The 20,289-nt window shown below is 63.5% G+C and overlaps 1 protein-coding gene across 1 annotated transcript; it reads right to left on the reverse strand.

Moving 5' to 3' along the window:
* Positions 1 to 1,967: 1,967 nt before the first annotated feature.
* Positions 1,968 to 18,748, reverse strand: BESB_048150 (uncharacterized protein; the record flags this gene model as incomplete). The annotated part of the gene is made up of 8 exons (XM_029363266.1): positions 1,968 to 2,786; positions 3,053 to 3,189; positions 3,607 to 6,536; positions 6,832 to 7,247; positions 7,543 to 10,874; positions 11,228 to 14,327; positions 14,981 to 15,151; positions 15,383 to 18,748. 8 exons carry the CDS (start codon positions 18,746 to 18,748, stop codon positions 1,968 to 1,970), a joined length of 14,271 nt encoding a protein of 4,756 aa, XP_029220632.1.
* Positions 18,749 to 20,289: the final 1,541 nt, after the last annotated feature.

Here is a 20,289-nt window from a genome sequence, read left to right on the forward strand (position 1 = left end):
GAGGCCGCCCCGCGCATTCGAAACGCGGTGCGCGCCGCTGCACCAAAGGGTCGCGATTGCGGTGTATGCACAGCTGGAGGTAGTGTCGCCGGAGGCTGTGCACTTCTACAGATCGGGCGCGATGCGTAGGTGCGTCCTTTGTTTTGCGTTCTACTCTTTGACATTTCCGTTCAGTCTACGTTTTTTGTGAAGTCCCAGCTGCGTTAGCAGCAGGCTGAGGCTCGTTTGTAGCCTTGTCTTCGCGTATTCCAGTCCCAACGAACCGCGTTTCACGATGAATACGGACAGCTCTTCGCGCACCGCACGGCCGAGGCCACACCCCGGGAGGTGCGTTGGGGATCTCGAGTGCGCATTGCCCCTGTGAGACGCGGCGACGTGCGCACTCCAGGAAGCGAGTTAATTTTGGTATTTTCAGGAGCGGACACCTCGCGAATCTCTCAGGTTCTCTCCCTCCACGCAATTCCCACGTGGCGCACCTCAGTCAGGGAGTATCTGGTTGAAAGGGCACCTGGCAAACTGCGCTCTGCAAGCAGGTCTGTGCGGTTGCTTCCGTAGACGCGTGCATGAGCCTGGCGGCCTCGCGGCCCCGGCACCTATTCAATTGTACGTACAGTGCAGAGAAGATAGAGATAGGCACTTGTGCTTTCTGTAGTTGTTGCAAAAGACAACCTGTGCCCTGTGACTACAGAAAACAGGCATGTGCGCGTAGACGTCCGAACTCCTGAACTCCAGAAAACTGCGGGACAGAGCGGCGGCATCCAGCCGCACATCTACATATCCATATATATATATATATATATATATATATATATATATATATATATATATCCATATATATATATATATATATATGGTAATGCATGCACATGCGTGCAGACGCTATCGTGGAATTGACTAACATCCCTGGGCGACCGCGGAAATTGGGTCGCATGTGCTGCGGATTCGCCCTCCCTCGGCACCGACGAGAGGAATGGGGGCGGAAATCGAATCCTCGGGGGACTGCTCACCACATGTGCCGAGGGGGCCGAGAGCGGCGCGAGATCACGGAGAGAAATTTGTTTTTCCAAAAATGATCTTGGCGTCACAGAGAAAAGAAGCCAGAACCAGCACCGCGTTCTGGCACAATCGCTCAAGGACCGCTGCGATGATGGAGTGGCGCTACGTCGACGGCGCAGCGCGGTACATAAGAGCAAGTCGTGCAAGCTATAATAAACGTGCGCATGCAACAATGCACAAGCGATCCGGGAGGTCAGGCCCTTCGAAGTCTCCCGGCGTTCAGAGAAAGGCAGACAAGAAGGAGGGGAGCACCGCGCGGGGGGCTGCAGTGAGGAAGCGCAGGTCGGGGATCCCCACAAGAGAAGAACACAAAACTATCCGCAGGCCGCCACGAGAAAGAGTCAACAGGACAGCAGAGCGCCAAGCGGCCGCGCACCGCCGCAGACACTCCCCACACATTCGCGTTTGACTGAGTAATTCCCTTCCAGCGAGAGAAGTGGCGCTTTCGGCCTCCACGGCGCCGTCGTCTGAGACGGAGGAGATAGCCAAAAAGTGCGGCATCGCCTCCGAAGCGCGCGGCCGCGCACTGCGCACGCGCTCAAAAAAAGCATTCCCTCACCCCTGGGCCGCCTTCGTCGATCGGGGTAGCACGCGAAAGGCAAAAAACAGGAGCGAGCCAACCAGTGAAGCCTGAAACGCTAAAGGCGGAGCCATCTCTGAGAGGCTGACGATGATGTGCCCCGCCAAAGAGGATGTGTCTCCATGCAGCCGCGTGCTTCGGGTGACCTCGCCCTTCGTTGTCGTAGTTTTCTGGCGTATGCCAGCGTCTCTGTCATCCTATGCGTTCATACGCCATGCCCTGGAAGGACGGCAGTTGCAGCGGGCACGTTGCGTGCGGTGTACGTACACCGTCCACGTCGAGCGCGACTGAGGGGAGGCCGTTCTCTCCCAGGTTCGCCTCAACTTCTTTTCTATCCTCTAGAATCCTTGGGTTTAGTAGCAGTACCTCCATCCTTGGTTTCGCCGTTTGCGAGATTCTCTTCGGTCCGCCGACCCCTCGCTTGGCATACCTTGTCTTTCTCCGTGAAGGCGAGACTGCTGCGTTTCGAGTTCCTTCCTCCGAGGATAGTCACGAGTTCGTGCCAGTGAGCGAGCGGGATTTGGCAAGAGAACTCGAGGCCGCGCGCATCCGTCGACCTGCGGCTGTAGTGCAGTTGCCAGAAGTGCAGGAGACACCAGAAGTTGTAGACCGGCAGCGACATGCCTCGCAGGTCTTTCTTGTCGTGAGACAGTCCGCCGATGCCTTCATTGTGTTGCCGCAGGAGACGCGCCGCACAGTGGAGAAGGTCTCCACTCGTCGCGAAGTCGTTGTCCGCGTCCTCCGCCTCTGCCGCGTCCCTCCGGGCTCCGTGAGGCTGCCCTGCCGTTTCCGTTTCGCCGTCACCGCGCCGACGACCGAGTCCCTCCGGCTTGCACGCTCCACTGGACGGAAGGTCCTGGCTCTTTGCGCGTATTTCACTCTTTCCCTCCTCGCCTCGGCTGCAGGGCTTCTCCGCTCGTGCGTCACCCGCTTGGCTGTCGGCCTTCGCCCTCGCCAGAGCGAGGGCCTGACATCGGCGGCATCTCGAGCGCGAGGCTGAGACAAGCGACGGCAGGTTGCCAGCGTCGCGGCAAATGGAAAAGAGAAGACGCGCGGACGAAGAGAACGGCGACTCGGGCGGCGAAGACGATGCAGCATCCACGGCCGGCGTGCCCGGAGCTTGGCGAGAGAGCACCGGACATTCACCCGCCTGCAGCAGCCGAGAAAAAAAAGAGAGCGCGTAAAAAGAGACTCTGCTGGGGAGTGCAGCCAACGCCCTCAGAGCAGAAGAAAGACGGAGCGAGAGGAAGGCACGAGAGACGAACCGCGCCACGAGAAGCAGACGGTAAGAAACGACAAACAGAACAGACGAAACGTGATGACCTCATCACGCTTCGTCAGTACGGGAAGTCGCGCACCCAAATGAACATAGATGTCTCTTTCTTAAAAAGTGTATGCGAGTGGTGTCTCGCCTACCTCTTCTGCGGCGAGATCGCACCGAACAGCGTCGAGTGTCTCCTCCAGCTCGCCATCGAGTAACGCGAGCATCAACAAGAGCAGACAGCTGTTCACGCAGCAGATCGTGTCGGGGGCGACTGTGTCAAACGGTACCACTGCAGACAAAACGCACAAGCAACGTGACAGCAGGGACCGTTTCTCCCCCCGAACACGCAACAGTCAACACGCACATTGCTCTCTGGTGAACCCTGCGACACCCGGAAAACAATCCATACGCAATCGAAGAAAGGGAAGATGTGCGAGCGGGCCTCTCCTTCACTCACATGCAATCGTGAAACGGCTTCTATGCACGAACGAACGCGCCACGGAACAGCGGCGAGCGTCTCTGCTGCGTGGCTCCTGCGTCCACGCTGACGCGACGCGGTGCTGGGCGAGGAGAAGGAAGACACGGATGCGGAAAAGAGACTCCCCACGCGACGAGGGTGCTGGCCTCTTGCCTCTGTGCAAAAGACTCTCTCCCTACCCCTCCGCTCCCTCCGCCCCATCCGTTCGTTGCTTGCGCTTGGTCTTACCACACATGAGCTTCTTGATAAGAGCCGTGCGCTGAAGTCTCGCGAAAAGGAACAGCGGCCGCCGTGCCTCCGCTTCACTGCCTGCCTCAGGCACGACGTCTTCAATCTCCACGGCGTATTTCTTTCGAAACACTGCGTGTAGTTCCCGGCATTTCTTCACCGCGTCTTCCGCCATCGCGGCCGACGGCTCCACGCGCAAGTCCCACACGTCGTCCCACACAGGCGCATTCTCCCAGTACAGCCCTTTCGCGGCGGCCTCTGCTAGGCGCGGCGAAGAAGCGAAGGGAGAAGAAGACTCGAGGAGGCGCGGGCACGCAGTGGCAGACCCCGACGCAGGTGAAGCTCTCGCTCGTGAAGAAGAAACTGCGACCGAATCCGAGGCACGGCGCACCGGAGTGGCCTCGCCTGCCGCCACACCGGCTTCTCGCCCCTCCGCAGGGGCCGCCGCCCCACCAGTCTGTCCGTCGCCTGAGCCTCCGGCTCCATCTGCCTTTGCGTCGTTCTCTGGCTCTTTGCTCGACCCCACACGCACCTCGCCGCCGGCTGTCTTCCTGGCCGCGGCGCGGGCGAGCAGCGAGCGCAGCGAAGGCCCTTCAACGAAAGGGACGGAGAGACCAGACGGCGCTGCATGCCACCCGCGAATGCAGCAGTCGCTAAACTGGTGCGGCATCCCGAAGCGATCGCACGAGGCGAGCGGCGTGGCCTCTTTTCTCTCCCTTTCGGCGTGACCGCCTCCGCAGCCTTTTTGGTCCTGCGGGCTCCAGGGCCATGCGACCCCGCTGTCCTTCGCCGCGGCAGGGCCTCTGCCCGCGAGCGCGAGCGCCGCAGCGGCGACGGAGTTCTTCGCGCCGCGGCGCACGCGCGGAGACGACATGCCTCTCTGCTTCACTGCGGGACTGTCTGAGGCGTGAAGCGCGTACGGATTGCTGCTATTTCGCTCGAAAACATGCACCGCGCGCCAGAGAGGAACCAGCTCGTGCCTCAGCAGCTCGAGGGCCTTCTCCACCTCCTCAGGCGCTAGTCCCGACGCGCAAGACGCAGGCGCGACGCCGTCAGTGACCGCAGAGGGTTGCCAGCTCGCGGGGGCAGTGCGCGCCTCGCGGAAGGCCGCCGGCGACAGCGGCGGGCCTTCGCCCGCTGAGGTGAGACACGACACGGCGTCGCGGAGCCCGTGTTGAGGTAGCCCACCGGCGCGGTTATCCGGTTCCCACGCTTCTCCGTCCTCGACTGCGGCCGCCAGGGCAGCGGCGGCGGCCGCCAGAGAAGGGCCGCGACTGTAGGGCGAGGGGAAGGGAGGGACTCTTTGAGGTAAGCGGGACTGGAGAATCGACGGCCGCGGCGGAAAGGCGAGAGGCGGAGCCGACGAGGGCGACCCGGGAGACGGTTCAGGAAGCGTGCCGTTCAGCGCTGCCTCGAGCGCCTGCAGCTGGATGCTGCGTTGATCAAGTGAGGGCAACGGATGAGACAGCGGACAGGCGGCGCGCTCCACGTCGTCTGAAGCCGAGAGGCGCAGGCCTCGGCTGCCCGCGTCGCGGGCCTCGCTCTCTCTCTGTCTCCGCGGCGAAACTTTCATGACTCTGAGCAGCCGGCTCGCCAGCGCGGCGCGGGCGGCCTCGGTGGCGCCGCCGAACTCGCGTTCTGCCTTGCGAGACGCCGCGCCTGTCAGAGTGGAGGCGGCATCGGGATCGGTCAGCGCGCGTCGGCCTGCCGCGAGGATGAGGCGATTCAGGTGGCGCACCTGTCGACAGAACTCGATGGTGAGATAGACGGAGCGCAGCAGGACGTTGCTGTCCACGAGGTTGCCGACAATCACGTTAAGGAACAGCGCCAGCGTGCGCGGGTCCTTCGCCAGGTGTCGGTTCAGCATGTGTAGCACGTAGGGGTTGAACTTGATAAGCTCTCCCAGCAGGTCGCAGCAGGACTGCAGAATCCCGCGGTGAACTGACGCTGCCTGGCACGGAGACGCAGCGCTCGCCGCAGCAGGCGCCTCCGGTTCCAGGGGTGCGGGTGGCGCCAACGGTCTCGGCGGCGTGTTGCTCGTCGCCTGCGCGCCCAGACAGGCCGTCGCGAGGGTGTGGGCTCCGGGTTCGAGTCCCGCGGTCTGCGGGTCAGACTCCACGCCGCCGCGCGCTCGCTTCTGGCTCTTCTTCTCTGCGTACTTATCGAGGAGCAGCCGCGTCTGTCGCGCCTGCTCGCGGTGCTGCTGGAAGGCGATCTCGACAATGTCGCGCAGGAGGAGTCTAATGAGCCCGCGCTCGGCCGCAAAGATCTTCAGCAGCGGGTCGCCGCCGCGAATGCAGGCCTCGATGGAGGACGCGAGCCAGAACTTGTAGACGGAGGCGCAAGGCTCGCTGGCGTAGACCGTAATCAGCTTGGTCAGCAACCCGGACGTGCCTTTGAACACGTAGCTCGTGAGAATCCGCGGAAAACGCTCACTCGACTGATGCACGCCACCAGGACCCCCGGCGCCCGCGCCGTAGCCGCTCTCGCTCGGCGCGCCGCTCGCGCAGAACGCGCTTGGCGACAGCGGCGGCGAGGAGGACACCGACACCGCGGACGACGCGGACACTGGAGACAGCTGCGACGCCTGGTCGTGGGGCGACGTCGCCCAAGTGGAAGGCGGCGACGGGAGGAGGCCCGCGGCGTCGCCTGCCGGCCTCGCGGCGCCGTCACGCGTTGGCGACACGTCGCCGCCGTCCTCTTCTTCCTCTTCTCGCCCTGAGACGAGTTGCGGCGGGAGACCCTGATCGTCGTCGCGCGCCTGCGCGGCCGGGGGAGAATTCATCATCGGATGCGGATGCACAACGAGGACCTTGCGGCGGATGACGCGCACACAGCAAGGGGGGCGGGTGCCTCGACCGCCGTCAACCCGCCGGACGCGCCGCAGCGAATGCATCACCACATTTCGCTCGTGTGCAGTCAGCAGCTGCCTGAGGCGAAAAAAGGAGACGCAACAAAACCACTTCTGGTCCAAGTCGGCACCCGCACCTCATTCGGTGTCTCACACCCAGTCTCCACCCCGTACATCTCCAACACAACCCCACCTCCCCTTACGTCCCCACCCTACCACGCTTTCCTTCGCGATTCCGTTGCGTGTCTCTCGTCAGCCCCTACGCATCTCTGCGTGGAAAGGCGCGGCCGCACGCGCAGTCCCTGCCGTTTTTCTCAGAGAGACTGAATGCGGGTTTCGCACACCGACTGCCGCACATATTCTGGTCTCCTCACCTCTTAATGGTGCCCGCGACCACACCGGATTCGAAGTCGCACACGTCATGAATGACGCGGAGAAACTCGACGATGAGGCCGCAGAGCGATGACTCGCACGCCACCTTCAGAGGATCTGCATCGCCCTCCTCCTCCTCATCGGCGATGGGCTCCGCGTCGCCCGCTTCGGCCTCGCTGTCGGCCCCTTCGGCTCCAGGCTCCTCGCCGCAGCCTGCGCGCTCACGCGACCGCATCCGGGCCTTGTCGGGCTCGCCAACCGTCGGCTTTCTGCTGGGCTCGTCCGGAGGCGAGAACCAAACGACGGCGTCGAATAGCTGCGAGAGGAGCGGCACGATGCCGCACTGGTTGAGGCGCTGCTGCACTTCACGCCGGAAGCGCCCCGCCAGGAGGCCGCAAATCACGAAGTAGAGCTCGGGCTGAAAGCCGGAACGCAGCGAGACACAGCGACTTCAGGCGTGAAATAAAAACGGGGAGCGGCCACCAGAAAGACAAACGACCAAACCCTCAGAAGCGTTTAGGCCCAGCACTCGCAAAGCCGCGACCCGCCTCCATGCACACAAGTGCTGCCGTCTGCTTTCCGCGTTTGGCTTGAGGCCTGGTCTGGGTCGAGACTTCCATTTGCGACAGGCAGCTGTGCCCCAGACGACGTTCTATCCTCGGTCGGTTCGCTGTCAAGTGCAGCCCAGTCCCGCTGTCCTTCGAGTCGCTCACCTGGTGCTGCGAGAGGCCCGCAATCCTCAGCACGTAGGAGCGCGTGGGCGAGCCAAAGTGTTGGATGAGGCTGTTGAGCAGCATCTGAAGCGCCTCGTTGTTGCTTCTCGCGGCAGCTTGCGAGAGGGCACTGAGGGCTGTCGCGAGCATGAAGTCGACCGTCATGCCGCCGCTGCCCGCCCCAGAGAAGCCGCTCATCACGTTGAGACTTCCGTCGCCGCCCGCTGGCAGCACGCCGAGGACATTCGCGCTGACTGCCTCCGGGGGGACGCTGAAGACAAGCGGCGCACTCCCCGACGGCGCCGACAGCCCCGAGACCCCGGCCCCCAGGCCCGCCGCGTGAGCCCCTGAAGCAGAGCCAGACGACGCAGCCGGACGGCCCGCGGGATTCACAGCGGCGGCAGCGGGTTGCGAAGACGGCGCAGCATCCGCAGCCTGAGGGGTTTCTTGGGGAGCTTGTGACGAGCCAGGGCCGCGCGGCAGCGACGGCTGCGAAGGCGACCGCAGCACGGAGGCAGGGAATTGTTGCCCCTGCGACTCCACGTTCTCCGAACGTGGCAGCGCGCCCGCCCCCTGCGGAAGATGCAGCGAGCTTGGAGTGAAGGGTGAAGAAAAGAAAGAGAGAACACCCGGGAAGGACGAAGACGACGATGACGCGGGCAACGCCGACGAAGGGGGGACAGAAGACGCCCCAGGGCCGGCCGCCGCTGTCGAGTAGTCCGCCGGGTGAGCGGAGGAAGCACACTCCAAAGCGAACGCCTGTTCCCCTGAAGGGCACGCAGCCGACGCGCGCGGCGAGAAAGCTTGCTCGGGCGCTGAGCAGGAAGCGTCGAAAGCCAACGAGGCCCGCTGACTCCCTGTCTGCGCTTCGGCCTCCTCTTCATCTTCATCTCCACTCCGCTGCGGCTCCGGGAATGCGTCTTCTCGCTTTTCGGATTGACTGAGCCCCTGCTGAACATGGTAGAGCAACTCGGAGTTGTAGTTCCTCCACGGCTCCTCAGAGGCTGCGCCGCCTGTGTGGCCGCCGCCTCGCATGCAGTCTCGCTCGTCAACTTCTTTGCGATCCCGCTCAGCTCCCTCCTCCTTGGCCATGGCCCCAGCACCGCCTAGGGTGTCTCCGCGCACCTGGCCTTCTCGCTTCTCTGCTGTCTCTAAGCCGTTGCTCCGTTCGTCTCCCGAGTGAGCCGCCCGCACCGCCTCCGTCGCAGCGCCCGAGTCGTCCGCTGCTGTCCCAGCCCGCTCTCTCTCGGCCGCTGCAGAATCTCCTCCGAAGGGTCGCCAACTTGGCGCGGCGCGGTTTAGGGCTCGTGACGGGCTTGCTACAGACAGGGGAGAGGCTCCGCCCCTCTCTCGCGCCTTCTCTTTCTCCGCGCCTTCTGTCCCTCCGGCCTGGAAGAAGCGCCGTCGAAGCGCAAGGGACGCGATAGCCTCAAAATCGGCGGGAAGCGCCTTTCTCTCGAGGCGTCGCAGTTTGATCGCTTCTTCGTCTTCGTCCTCCGTGGAGCTCGACATGACGCTGCTGTCTGAGCTAGAGCTCCAAAAACTCGACAGCGACGCCGCACGCGAAACGAAGAGACGGGCCGCGCGGCTTTCGTCGCTGCTGGGGCTCGAGTCGCCGTCGGAGCTCCCGCGGGCGGCAGCGCACAGGGGCGCGACACGTCTGCGAGGACCCTGAGAGGCTCGAGAGGACGATGACGGGCGAGGCCGATGAGGAGACGAAGGCGAGGCTCCAGCTTCCTCCCGAGTCTCTTCTGTGACTCCCCCGGCGTCTGTCTGTCGCACCTTCGGCTCGCCGCCGTCATCGGGGCAAGCGGAAGAAGACAGCGAGAAGGAGGACGAGGAAGAGCTCGCTCGGTCGTTGCTCCCTCCGGATCCAAGCCGTCTCGCTCTCTTCTCTCTACGGGCCCTCGCGCCACCGCCGACTCGTCTCTCCTCCTCCTGCGCCTCTGGCGCCGCCTCTGCGCGTCTCCACTCGGCAAGCGCTCGGCGCTCAAGCCGTAGAACGTAGCGCCGCAAGCGCGCCCGTTCTCTCTCAGTCAGTCCGGCCGCACCTGTCGCAGTCGGCGTCGCTCCTTCGTGCCCTTCTTTCTTCGCGCGTTGGCTTCCCTCCCTTCGTTTGTGGACCTGGGGGACTCTGAGGCCACAGCGGCCTGCGTCTGGCCCTCGAGGTTCGCCTCGCCGGGCTCTCGCGGCGTCGCTCCGCGCTGCGACCACGTCCGCGAAGCGCGACGGCGGGGCCACCGGAGCGCGGAGTGAGGCAGCTGAGCTGGACGCCCTTGGGACAGCTTCAGATAGAGAGGCGAAGTCGTGCTCACACGGACTGGCGCTGCTGCCGGTCGAGGCAACGTGAGGGGTGACGGAGGCCGACGAGAGAGAAGTGAGGGGATGCGAAAGGGAGGACAAAGAGCAGGGCAGAGAGGGCGAGCAGAGCAAACCTGGAGACGAAGAGGTCAGTGGAGAGACGTTAGGGTCCTGTACCGAGAGTTGCGCGCGTCGCTCGTCTTGGGGGGGGGGTGACACAAATCTGTCATCCGCGGGGAAGTCCTCCACCCCCCAGCTACGCGCGTCTTCTCGCCTGCGGTGCCTTGCGTCGCCCGCCTCTCGGTCTTGATCCGTTGCGCCGCCTTGCGCCTCCAAACCGTCCTCGCCCCCGTCCCGCCGTCGTCTTTCGCCAGCGCCGTCACGCACCCCTCCGGGCGCGGTGCCTGGCGAGCACCTTTGAAAAAAGCCTTCGCCCTCGAAAGAGCGCGGCGAGAAGAAGGACGAACGGCGACAGGGCTGCTCTTCGGCAGTCACGGGCGCCTCGCCTCGGCCCTCCGCGTCTCCCCCAGCGCCGCTCCCTGCGCGAGGCCGGGATGAGGAAAAGAAGGAAGACGACAGCCGTCTCAGGAGTCTCGCGAACACGTTCCCTTCTTGCTCGCTGTGCGCGCCTCCTTCGCTGCCTGCTCGCTTCCCGCGGCTCGCACGCCGCGCAGAGCGGCGGAACGGGGCCGCCGTGAAATCGGCGCCCGCCGCCGACAGGCGCCCCGCCGACCCGGGTGTCGCTCTCTGGGAGACGCTGTCGTCGCGTGCGTCTCGGCGCGAAGCGGAGGGAGACGCGCTCGAGGCAGACGCAGAAGACGCCAGCCCGAACGCGTCGCTCGATGCCGAGCTGCGCTCCTGGTCATGACTCAGGTGCATGTCGGCGAACCACGACCGGCGCGGTGGGCGGCGAGAAGACGAGGACGCGGACTCCGAAGAGGAGAACGACGAAGAGAACGCATGCGCCAGCCCGGTGGACGCGCTGCCGGCGGCGTGAGGGAGATCGGCTGAATTTCCGTCCGGGAAGAGATCTGCAGCGAGAAAAGGCAGCAGAAGCAGGCGATGAGAACTCGAATGCTTCAAACATATCGAGAAGTCTGGACAGAAACGGACTTTAATATATACATACAAGAAAAAAAGATGATACATGTACATATCCAAGGCGAGAGAGAGAGAGAGTCGTCCGGACGCGTAGTTCACCAGAGGCTACGCCGAAGAAAAAGCGGAGAAACGCTCTATCTATGGAAGGCCGCAACAATGAGCCTAAACAGCTTGAAGAAGGAACGACGTCCCACGCTGGTGGTGCAGTCATCCACTCGCCATCCTTTCTCCCCTTCCTCCCCTGTGAACTGGCATCCCTCGTTTAACTCGTCGTATCTCTAACCTTTATAATGCGGCGAGGCCCGCCGGCGTGTCTCTGCTCTGCGTCTCCTGCGCGCTTGCCGTCTTTCCTCGCGCTCGGCCTGTTCCTGCTTCTTCACATTCCTTCGCTGAGTTCGGTACGTCTGGTAACTCTGCTCGAAGATGCGTTGAAGCTGCTGCAAGTCTTGCGCGTTGCCCTGGGCTCCAGTCCGGCCGGCGGCCCCCATGGGTTCCCCGCCAGCGCCCGAGAAGGAGAAGCTCGCAAAGTCCTCGCCCACGTCGTCCTGCGTCCACGTCCCTGAAGCCCCGCCGAAGCCCGTCGCGGCGTACTGCTGCTCCAACGACAGCCCCGTCGACCCTCCAGTCCCCAGCAGCGTGAACAGCTCAGAAGTCGAAATCCCTCCCGCAGACGCGCCCGCGTTCGAGCCCGATTCGCCGCCGCCATCCCCCGCGATCGTCGTCGCCATCCAACCGACTCCCGGCACCAGGCGCCAGTTGTTCAGCCCCGCCGCGGGGGCACTCGGGGCTGCACTGGCTGGGTGTTCGCCGGGGCCCGCGGGAGGGGCAGAGCTCCCGCTCGCAGCGGCTGCATGCGCGCGGACGCCGCCTGAGGAATGCGTTGGCTGAGGCGGTGGCGAAGGCGTCGCCGAGGACGCGGAGACGGGGCGTAGGAAAGACTGGTAAATCTGCTGGGCAAGCGACTGAGCCGAAGCCGCGTCCGCTGAATCCGAAGACGACATGGACGAGTGGCTGCCACTCCTGCTCCAGCCTCCGCTGCTTCGGCTGAGAGACGCGTCAGAACCGGCAGGCTCGCGGCCTCCCTGCGCGGGCACCGCGGTGTGGGCCTCTCCCTGCGATATCGAAGAATAAAACTGCCCAGATGCGGTGGCCGCGCTGCCGCCGCCCACTCCTGAGAGGCGCGCGAGCGCGGCTAACACACTCTCTGCAGCGGCTTCGCCGCCTCCGCCGCCTACGTCGGCAGCCCCTCGCAGGTTGGTGGGTGCGGGCGAGTGCGGGAGCGCCGAGGCGAGCAGCGGAGCCAACGATCCGCCGCTCCTCTCCAGCGAGCCTGTTTGGGACGAAGACGCAAAAGTGAAGACGTCGTCGCCCTCAGGGACAGCTGTCAGCGCAGCCTGCACCATGACTTGCACGACTGTGCGCGGTGCCGGCGTCGCGGCGCCTCGGCCGCGCAGCGCAGCGGCGACCAAAGACGAGGACGCCGCTGAGGCAGAGCGGAGAGATCCGCGAGGAGACGAAGGGAGTGAAGAAGGAACGATCGTGTGAGACGGCGGGGGTGGGGGCGGCGGCGGCTGCTGCGCCGGCGTCGGCGGAGGCGCAGCAGACGACGCAGGAAAAAGCGAGTTGGGGGAGACGTTAGCGCTGCTGCGCTCGTCCCGAGACTCAGACTCGAACGAAGAGGAGGCAGAGGAAGACGACGAGTGGGCGCCAAAGGAAAAGAGATTCCACAGGTAATCTGCAGCGCTGCTTCCTGACCGCGTCGGTGACGCAGCTGGAGCCGCAGGCGAGGCTTGGGGGAAGGGAGACGCAGCAGCCGCGGACGGCTGCAACTGGGGAGAGGGCACTTGGGGCGAAGGCGACGTAGAGGACATCTGGCATCCGAGCGAAGACACCGCAGAAGGATACGACGCCAAAGAGTGTCCCGAGGCCGAAGAGGCGTATCCACTGCCTCCAGTGCCGTCTCGGGTCTGGCGGCCGCCCATCTGTCTCTGTTGAGCGAGCGGCGGCGAGAAGGCCAAGGTGTCGGGCGCGCCTGAGGTGGGAGGCGGGATGAGAATGTACGGAGAAAAACGGGAGGAGCTGCCTTGGCCCGAGAAGCTGTCAGGCACGTAAATGATTGCGTAGCCTTCCTCCGTGATGGGCACGACGCCCTCCTGGCTCCCGCCCTGGGCGAGGTCTCTTGGAAGCCAGACAAAGCCCCCAATCGACGCCAGGGTCTCAGCTAACTCGACTTCTCCGGGTGCCGCTCCTGAAGCCGCAGCCGCAGACAGCGTGGCAATCGACGAGGAAGAAGAAGCGGAGGACCCCGCGCGCCGCTCGCGCTGTTGGCGCGCAGCTGCTTCTCGATCTTGCTGGACCTTCCGCAGCCTCGCAGCGGTCACCACAGCCGCAGGGAAGGTGATCCGCGGGAGCGTGACCGGCGCCGGCACGACGCGAGTCTGTCGCGCTTCGCCTTCTTGGACGGGGACGAAGGGAGGAATTGACGCGAGGCCTTCCTCCGCCGCGGTCCTGTCGGCTGCAATCGTCGCGGGGCGCAACGTGCTGACAACTGCGTCGGGGGACAGGTCCCCCTGGCCAGCGCTGCATGCGCTGCTCGCCCGCCTCTCAGGTTCCGCTCCAGTCGACGGCCCTCCTTGGGGTGCGTCTCTGAATCCGCCCGCAACTGGGCTCGCCCCCGCAGGTCGCCGGGGCTCTCCGCCGCCGGCGGCGCGCTGGTCGACGTCCCTGCCCGCTGGCTGGAACTCGAACGAGGGCACAGCACTCAGCGAGGAGACTAGGGCGTTGTCGTTCGCGGGGAGCACGAGCAGGCCCTCGGGAGTGAATTCCAGCGTGATGGTCGCGCTGAGCTGCTGGCCCAGCTGTGCGGCGCCCGCAGGCTGCGAGGAGAAATTCAGCAGGTCCCCCTCTCCGCCGTCGCGGCGGTCTTCGAACGTCACTTCGAAGTGCCCCGGCGGCGCGACGCGCGGCGCGCCCGCGCTCCTCGCTGCGTGCGGCGGAGGAGGAAGGCCCCCCCCCGCTGCGGCCGCAGGGGCAGACGCAGCTGGCGCAGACGCCGAGGGCGCGGCTTCCTCGCCCGCAGCCGAGGTGCCTGCGCGGCTGCCTGTCACGAAGGAAGACAGGCGACGCCAGACCGAAGATGCTCCCGACGCCGCCGCGGAAGGCGCGGAGGGATGGGAAGCGTTCACGGGCTGCTCCCCCCTGGCGGACATGCCGGCAGCCTGCAGCGAAACCTGGAAGAGGGAGAAAGACTGACGGGGGCCAGAAGGATACGCGCCGCCCTCTGGGTAGTGGGGCCAGATGGTCGCTCCCCCGGGAGCCGCAGAAGGCTGGACGCCCGACGCCGCCGGTCCTGCCGCGACGGACCACGCAGACGAGGCTTCCGCCTGTAGCACATGCACAACGCAGGAAGACCCACGGCCGGCCGCAGTGGCGTCTCTGAAGAGCGACAGCACTCCGCCAACGAGCAGGGAAGAACAAACGGAGAGGCAGCTCGTGGGCGAGGAACGAAGCTACACAGCCTGAGGCGGGCAGATCAGATGAACGCTTCTGAGAGAAGGAAGCGAACCACGGCACATATAAATGCGTTGGTATACACGCATGCTATATATTCGCCTCACAGCGGAGAGCAAGCCAAACAGACCCCCTAAACCCCGTACTTCACATACAGATTTGAAGGCAAATCGCTTTGCCATCGCACGTCTCACCACGTACGAGATTCAACCCCCCCCCCCCCCCCACACACACACACACACTAAACCCCCTCCGGCAAAAAGAATCGCTCGTTGGCTGTGCGTGAGGGGCTTTAGCCATGGAACTCCGTGGGTGTGTCCTAAGCAGTCCAGGGGGGTGGTGGTGTGCTGCAATCACAAAGACCGTGGTTGTCTGTATCTCATAACCGCACTGTTATGTTATGTGGGGCAAAATACACAACATATGCGTGTAGATATCCTGTGCTGAGACAATGATGCGGTGCCTGGCTCGCCGACGGGACAAGCTGAGAGGGGACAGCGAACCCGGAGGCCGGGTAGCCGCTTACCGCGGGCGCGGGAGCCGACGGAGAGGCACCCGATGAAGAAGACAAACCCAGCGCCTCCTCGAACAGCGGCGCCGTCGACTGACTGAGACGCTGAATGAGTGAGTTCGCTGACTCGAAGCCAGGCATGTTCCCGCAGGTTAGCCCACTGAGGCAAACCGGCATCGGCAGAACCTGGAAAGGCGCACCGCAACGAGAAAACGAAATCCCAACACGTTACAGTAGCTATGCAGAGCGAGCGGGCGCGGCCGTCGCACGGCAGAGAGACAGGAAGCAACAGGCGCAGAAACGGGGGGAGAACAGAGTTCTACCAGCAATGAAGAAGCCGGAGACATGTACCGACCAAAAAATCGCGAGGCCGCAAGCGCGTGCAGCTCTTCTCCCGTGCGTCGAGTGTGGACTCACCTGAAGTTTGAGCAAGTCAACGAGTCTTTCGAGGAGGTCTGGGGAGTCGAGGATGGCCCTTTGGTTGCCGACGAGGCAAACGTCACAGGAGGAGCTGTGGAAGAACTTCGTTGCAGACATGGGGCAGCAGCGAAGGTTGCGGGCCTCGCGTCCGCCGCCATCGAGGTCGAGCTCCCGAAGCAGTTCGCGCGTGCTTTGCGTGTGGACATCGACGTAGAGTTGCCGATCGAGCGCCAGCGACGACGGGCGGTTGAACCGCTGACAAATCCACGCACGATCCGAGTGAGAGACACTGTCTTCCCCGCCACTGTCTGAGTGTCCGGCGTCCCGCGACCCATCGTCGACGTCGTACCGTGGTCTCCATCGACCTCGCCAGGCGTCGAAGAGCATGGCGGAAGGGGGACAAGCCTGCCGTGAGGATGTAGACACACGGGGAGCCGAGCTGTGCCTGCGTCGCCGACTCTCTGCTCGCGCCTCCTCGCCAGCTGAACGCGACTCACGTCTCTCCGCCCGTGGACATGTCACGGTCGGCTCGCCCTCCGCTCTGTCCGCTGCCTCCGCATCGGAACCCGTGGCCTTACGAGGACCTCCGGCCTCTTCTGCCCCGTGGCGCAGCTGCCGACCCGCTCCCTCCCCCTGCCCCACGCGGCAGTCCTCCAGGGAAGCCGAGGAAGCAGACGACAGAGAGTGCAGGCTCCTGCGTCGCGAGCTGGTCGCTTCGCTCGAGCTGCTGGATGCGTCCCTCCCATCTTCGCTCGCCCCAGAGACTGTGGACGACGGGGACCGGCTGGTGAGTCGGGCGCGGGTCCGCAGGCGGCGATCCAAGGCCCGACGAAGCAGACGGCCAACCTTGTCGCGAGCAGGGTAGACCGACTCGAGTTGACTAGGAAACACATACGGATATCGCATTCGTCCTCGCCGCCCTTCGTCGCCCTCCGTGGCCGTGGAGTCCTCGTCTTCCGCGTTCCGGAGCGTCCCCTCGGGCCTCCTAGGAGGTGAGAGGGAAAAGGAAGAAGACGAGTCGGGGCTGAAAGCTCTTCTCTCTTTTGTATTGTCGCTTGTTTGCGCGTCATAACAGCTCTTCTCTCGCCTCCGCTCTTCATCGGCGTTGCATAGGCATGAATCGCTCGCGCCGTGGGGGCCCGCGTCACCTCTGGTGTCCTCCTGCGTCTCCTTCTCTTCTCGGCTCGTATCTTCCGTTACCGTTACTCCCCGCCCCACGTTCCCTCCCTCGTTGTGCGCATTCTTCTCTGCGGCTTGTTGATCAAGCAAGTGGTGCCTCTGTCCTCTCCCGCTTGCGCCGCGCGCCCTCGGCACGTGCCGAATTCGCCGCGGCAGCTGGAGAAGCGCGAGTGTGTCCTCGCAGGCGTGGCGGTCGTCTCTCTCAAAAAGCAGCAGGCTGAGCAGCCGCGTCATGACCGCCACGTGCCGCATGCTGAGACGTTGGATGAGGTTCGTTTGACGGAGAGGCGGGATAGAAATCACTCCAGCAGAATCCGCGTGCGGCGGGCGAACGCCCGAAGCCGCCTGATGGTGAAACTCGCCACCTGCTCCCGCTTGCGAGTCGGCGGCCTCGTCTGGGTTCTGAGGAGACTCAGAACGCCTGGACGGCGGCTGGCGAAACCAATGTGGGCAGCCGTGCCGCGTTGAAAACAAACCTTCGCGAGACGACATGAGCTCCTCCAAGAGAAGCTCCGAGCTATCGAAAGTCACAGGGTTTTCAATGAGCTCGAACAGGAGCCGCATTAGCTCAGGGTTCCATGCACACGTGCCCGCCAGCTGCATATTGTTGATGACGAGCTCGCGCAGAAGATACAGGCACTCGCTTTTGACGTAAATCAAGAGCTCCTTAAGCTCAGCAGCCACGCGCGCGCCGGAGAGGAACTCGCTCGGCTCGTCAATGTCGAATGTGCTCTCCTTGAGCAGCAAAGTCCGGACGAGAAGCAGGCCTCCCCCGTACCCGAGAAACAGAAGAACGTTGTGCTCTGCAGACGCCGGAGAAACTGTCGGTGCCGGCGGTGGCGGCTGAAACACGTCTGCTTGCGGGGCCGCCTGCCGCGGCGCGCCTCCTCCAGCGTTGCCACTGGGCGGCGCTTGCGCGCCCCTGGCACCTCCGCTGGAAGGCTCGGAGGCGGGCGCGGCTCCCTCTGTGGATGCGCCCGTACCGCCAGAAGGCGCGGTATTCCCCGTGACCGGACGTGGAGTAGGCGAGTCATTTCGCTCGTCTCTGTCGGTCGGGGTGCCGTTTGCGGCCGCCCACGACGTTGCGTCCGATATGGTGAGGTCTGCGACCTTGAAGATCAGCTGCCTCAGGTCGTGGAGATCTTGCCGTTGATACTGCTGCCTCTGTCGCCGCGCCTGTCGCGTCGCGGAGCCAGCCACCGGGTAAGGGTTGACTGACGACGCGGAGACCGACAGCGCAGAAGCCGGGGCGGTCATGCACTGCGGGAGGAGGAGAAGACCCCCGTCATCTTCCGTGATGTCGTAGCTACTAACGATAGGCCTCCCTTCAAGGAAATGAGCGTAGCTCTCGAGACGACTGAGCAGCTGACGGAGTTGCTCCACCACGCCCAAAATATCTGCCGACGCTGCGAGCCCGGTCGAAGGCTCCTCCAGACCCGCGCGTCTCCTCAAGGGCTGCTGCTGAAGAAGCGCCTGCTGCAGACACTGCTGGGGACGCCCCGACGCAGTGCTTGCGTTTCGGTGAGAGCGCCCAGCCTGAGTGCGACGCGCGCGCTGAAGAAGGAACGCGTTCACGGTTTCTGTCGGCGCCATATCTTGGACAGACACGGGGGAGTCTGGAGGCGGAGATGCAGAATAAGACGAGTCAGCCTCGCGATTCGAAGATATGGGCGGCGCGGAAAAAGCAGAGGGCCCGGAAGACGACCCGAGAAAGGGCCGGGTCAGAGCTTCGCTGGCACATGCAAGAGACGGCGCCGGACAGCGTCGGGAGAGTTGCTGTTCGACTTGCCGTCGAAGGCGCCTTGCCGGAGGGAGAAGGGAAACCGCAGGAAGATGCGCAACACCATCTGCGGTTAGATAAAGCGGCGACGAAACAGACGGCCTCACACCCTGTGGCCCCGGCAAATGAGACGTCGTAACGAGGAGACGCGGGGAAGTAGACAAAGACCAGGGTTTGACGCGGCGATTGAGAGGCCCGTTCCCCCACTCGGTCTGTGCGGGGTCGCAAGTCGCATCCAAATTATATTCGTCTGCATCCGGCAGACCTTCCGCGAACGACTGCGCGTTCGCGTCGCCTTCTAGGGTTAGCCGATTCGCGTCCGGTCCATGCTCCCCGCCGCCGGCACGATATGTGTCGCACCACGCGGGAGCTGCACGTGCGCGATGTTCGTGCCCGTTATCCATGCTTGATGCCAGACGAGAGAAGACGCCCCGCGTTCCCAGCGGTTGCAGCAGATCGATAGAGCGGGAATATGGAACGGACTCGGAGGCGCCTCGGAGCTGTACGAGTCCTCCTCCCGCCACTACTGCTTCCTGGGAGAGTACCAGGCGGCGCACCGGCTGATACGGCGCAGCGCAGTCCAGTCCGCGAAATATGGGGGCAAGCTCAGAAGCGTCAGCTGCAGAGACCGGCTAAGGACGATCAAATGTCCACCGGCGGCGATTCCTGATATAGAGACTGTCCCCGGCACCGACTGGCAGTCAGACCCCACGTACCTAGCGATTCACGAAGGCGGGGTGAGGAGGCAGATGGCTACTGCGTCTGAGCGGGCCAGTCTCTACCCCCCTTGCTGCTGAATAACTGTCAGATGGAGAAAAGCCTGGACGTCCATACGATGTCCCCTGTCACCTGTGCAAAAAAACATGGCCGGCTGGCAGTATGACTTACAAAAATTTTCGGTCGGACAGGAGCAAACGCAGGCCATTCAGGCGCGGCTGGCACTCGCAGTCACATTTGCAAACTAGGCATTCAGTCCATGTCCAGAGGAACCCCCTGATGGACCGCGGCGGGAGGCTAGAGTCATGTTACCAGGGATGAGACGGACTTCCCACCACCGAAATGTTTCTGCATGCCGCACGTCGGTAAACGAACATTTAGCTGCGTCCAAGCAAGTACTGGTACAAAGTCAAACGCTCAGGTATCCAAAGTATGGCGGCTGCGTGTCGTAACCAGGGAGAAGAGCAATCTGCGGGCGGTGCAGGCGTTCGTCTCGAGAAACATGGCCAAGAGTCGGGCCTAGCGAAGAGCAAGCACGCCTGTTGAAACAGCTTTGAAAAGCTACGAAGAGCAGCGTACGAAGGCCTGCACGAGCCCAGAGGGTAATGAGAACCCGAACCCAAGAAGTGTTTGCCGACCTGGTGAAAAAACGTATACAACCCGAGGAGAACTACTTCGTATGTCTCTAGCAAAAAAAGATGTCAAAGCGGCAAAAAAGCGCGACTTTGGCCGGACAAAGGGTACAAAAAGACTGCGAAATGCCGTGAAGGCCTTGTCCCTTCCCGCGTTACGCTCTAACGTGGGGGGAACTACGGATTTCGCCTACTGGAAAAACTGCCTGCCAGAAAACACTGTCATGCAGGAGGCAACAGCGAGCGGAGCGTACTGGAGGGTACGCGAGCCATGCGACTACTCAAGAACTCTGTCCCGCGCCGACGCTCACAATTCAGTACTGGTTATATCACCGAGCACTCTGCAGTGCTTTCTTTGTGTCAGTTCTCGGTATCAGCGATGTCGCGGACGGCCAGTGTGTCAGTTCTTTGCCGTGTCAGCACCGTTGACAACTGACTCTTCGAAAAGAGAAGCAACATCTCGAGAGAAAACCCACGCGGTTTCGCATGCCGAGAGCGCAAAGAAGGCGCGGTGTCGACAACGCGAAAGGGAGTGGGGCTGCTGTAAAGTACGCCAGGTGACGAGTCCCGCACAGAAACAATGAGAGGGGAAAATG

Source organism: Besnoitia besnoiti, chromosome III (assembly GCF_002563875.1).
Source record: "Besnoitia besnoiti strain Bb-Ger1 chromosome III, whole genome shotgun sequence".
Classification (NCBI taxonomy): Eukaryota; Apicomplexa; class Conoidasida; order Eucoccidiorida; family Sarcocystidae; genus Besnoitia; species Besnoitia besnoiti.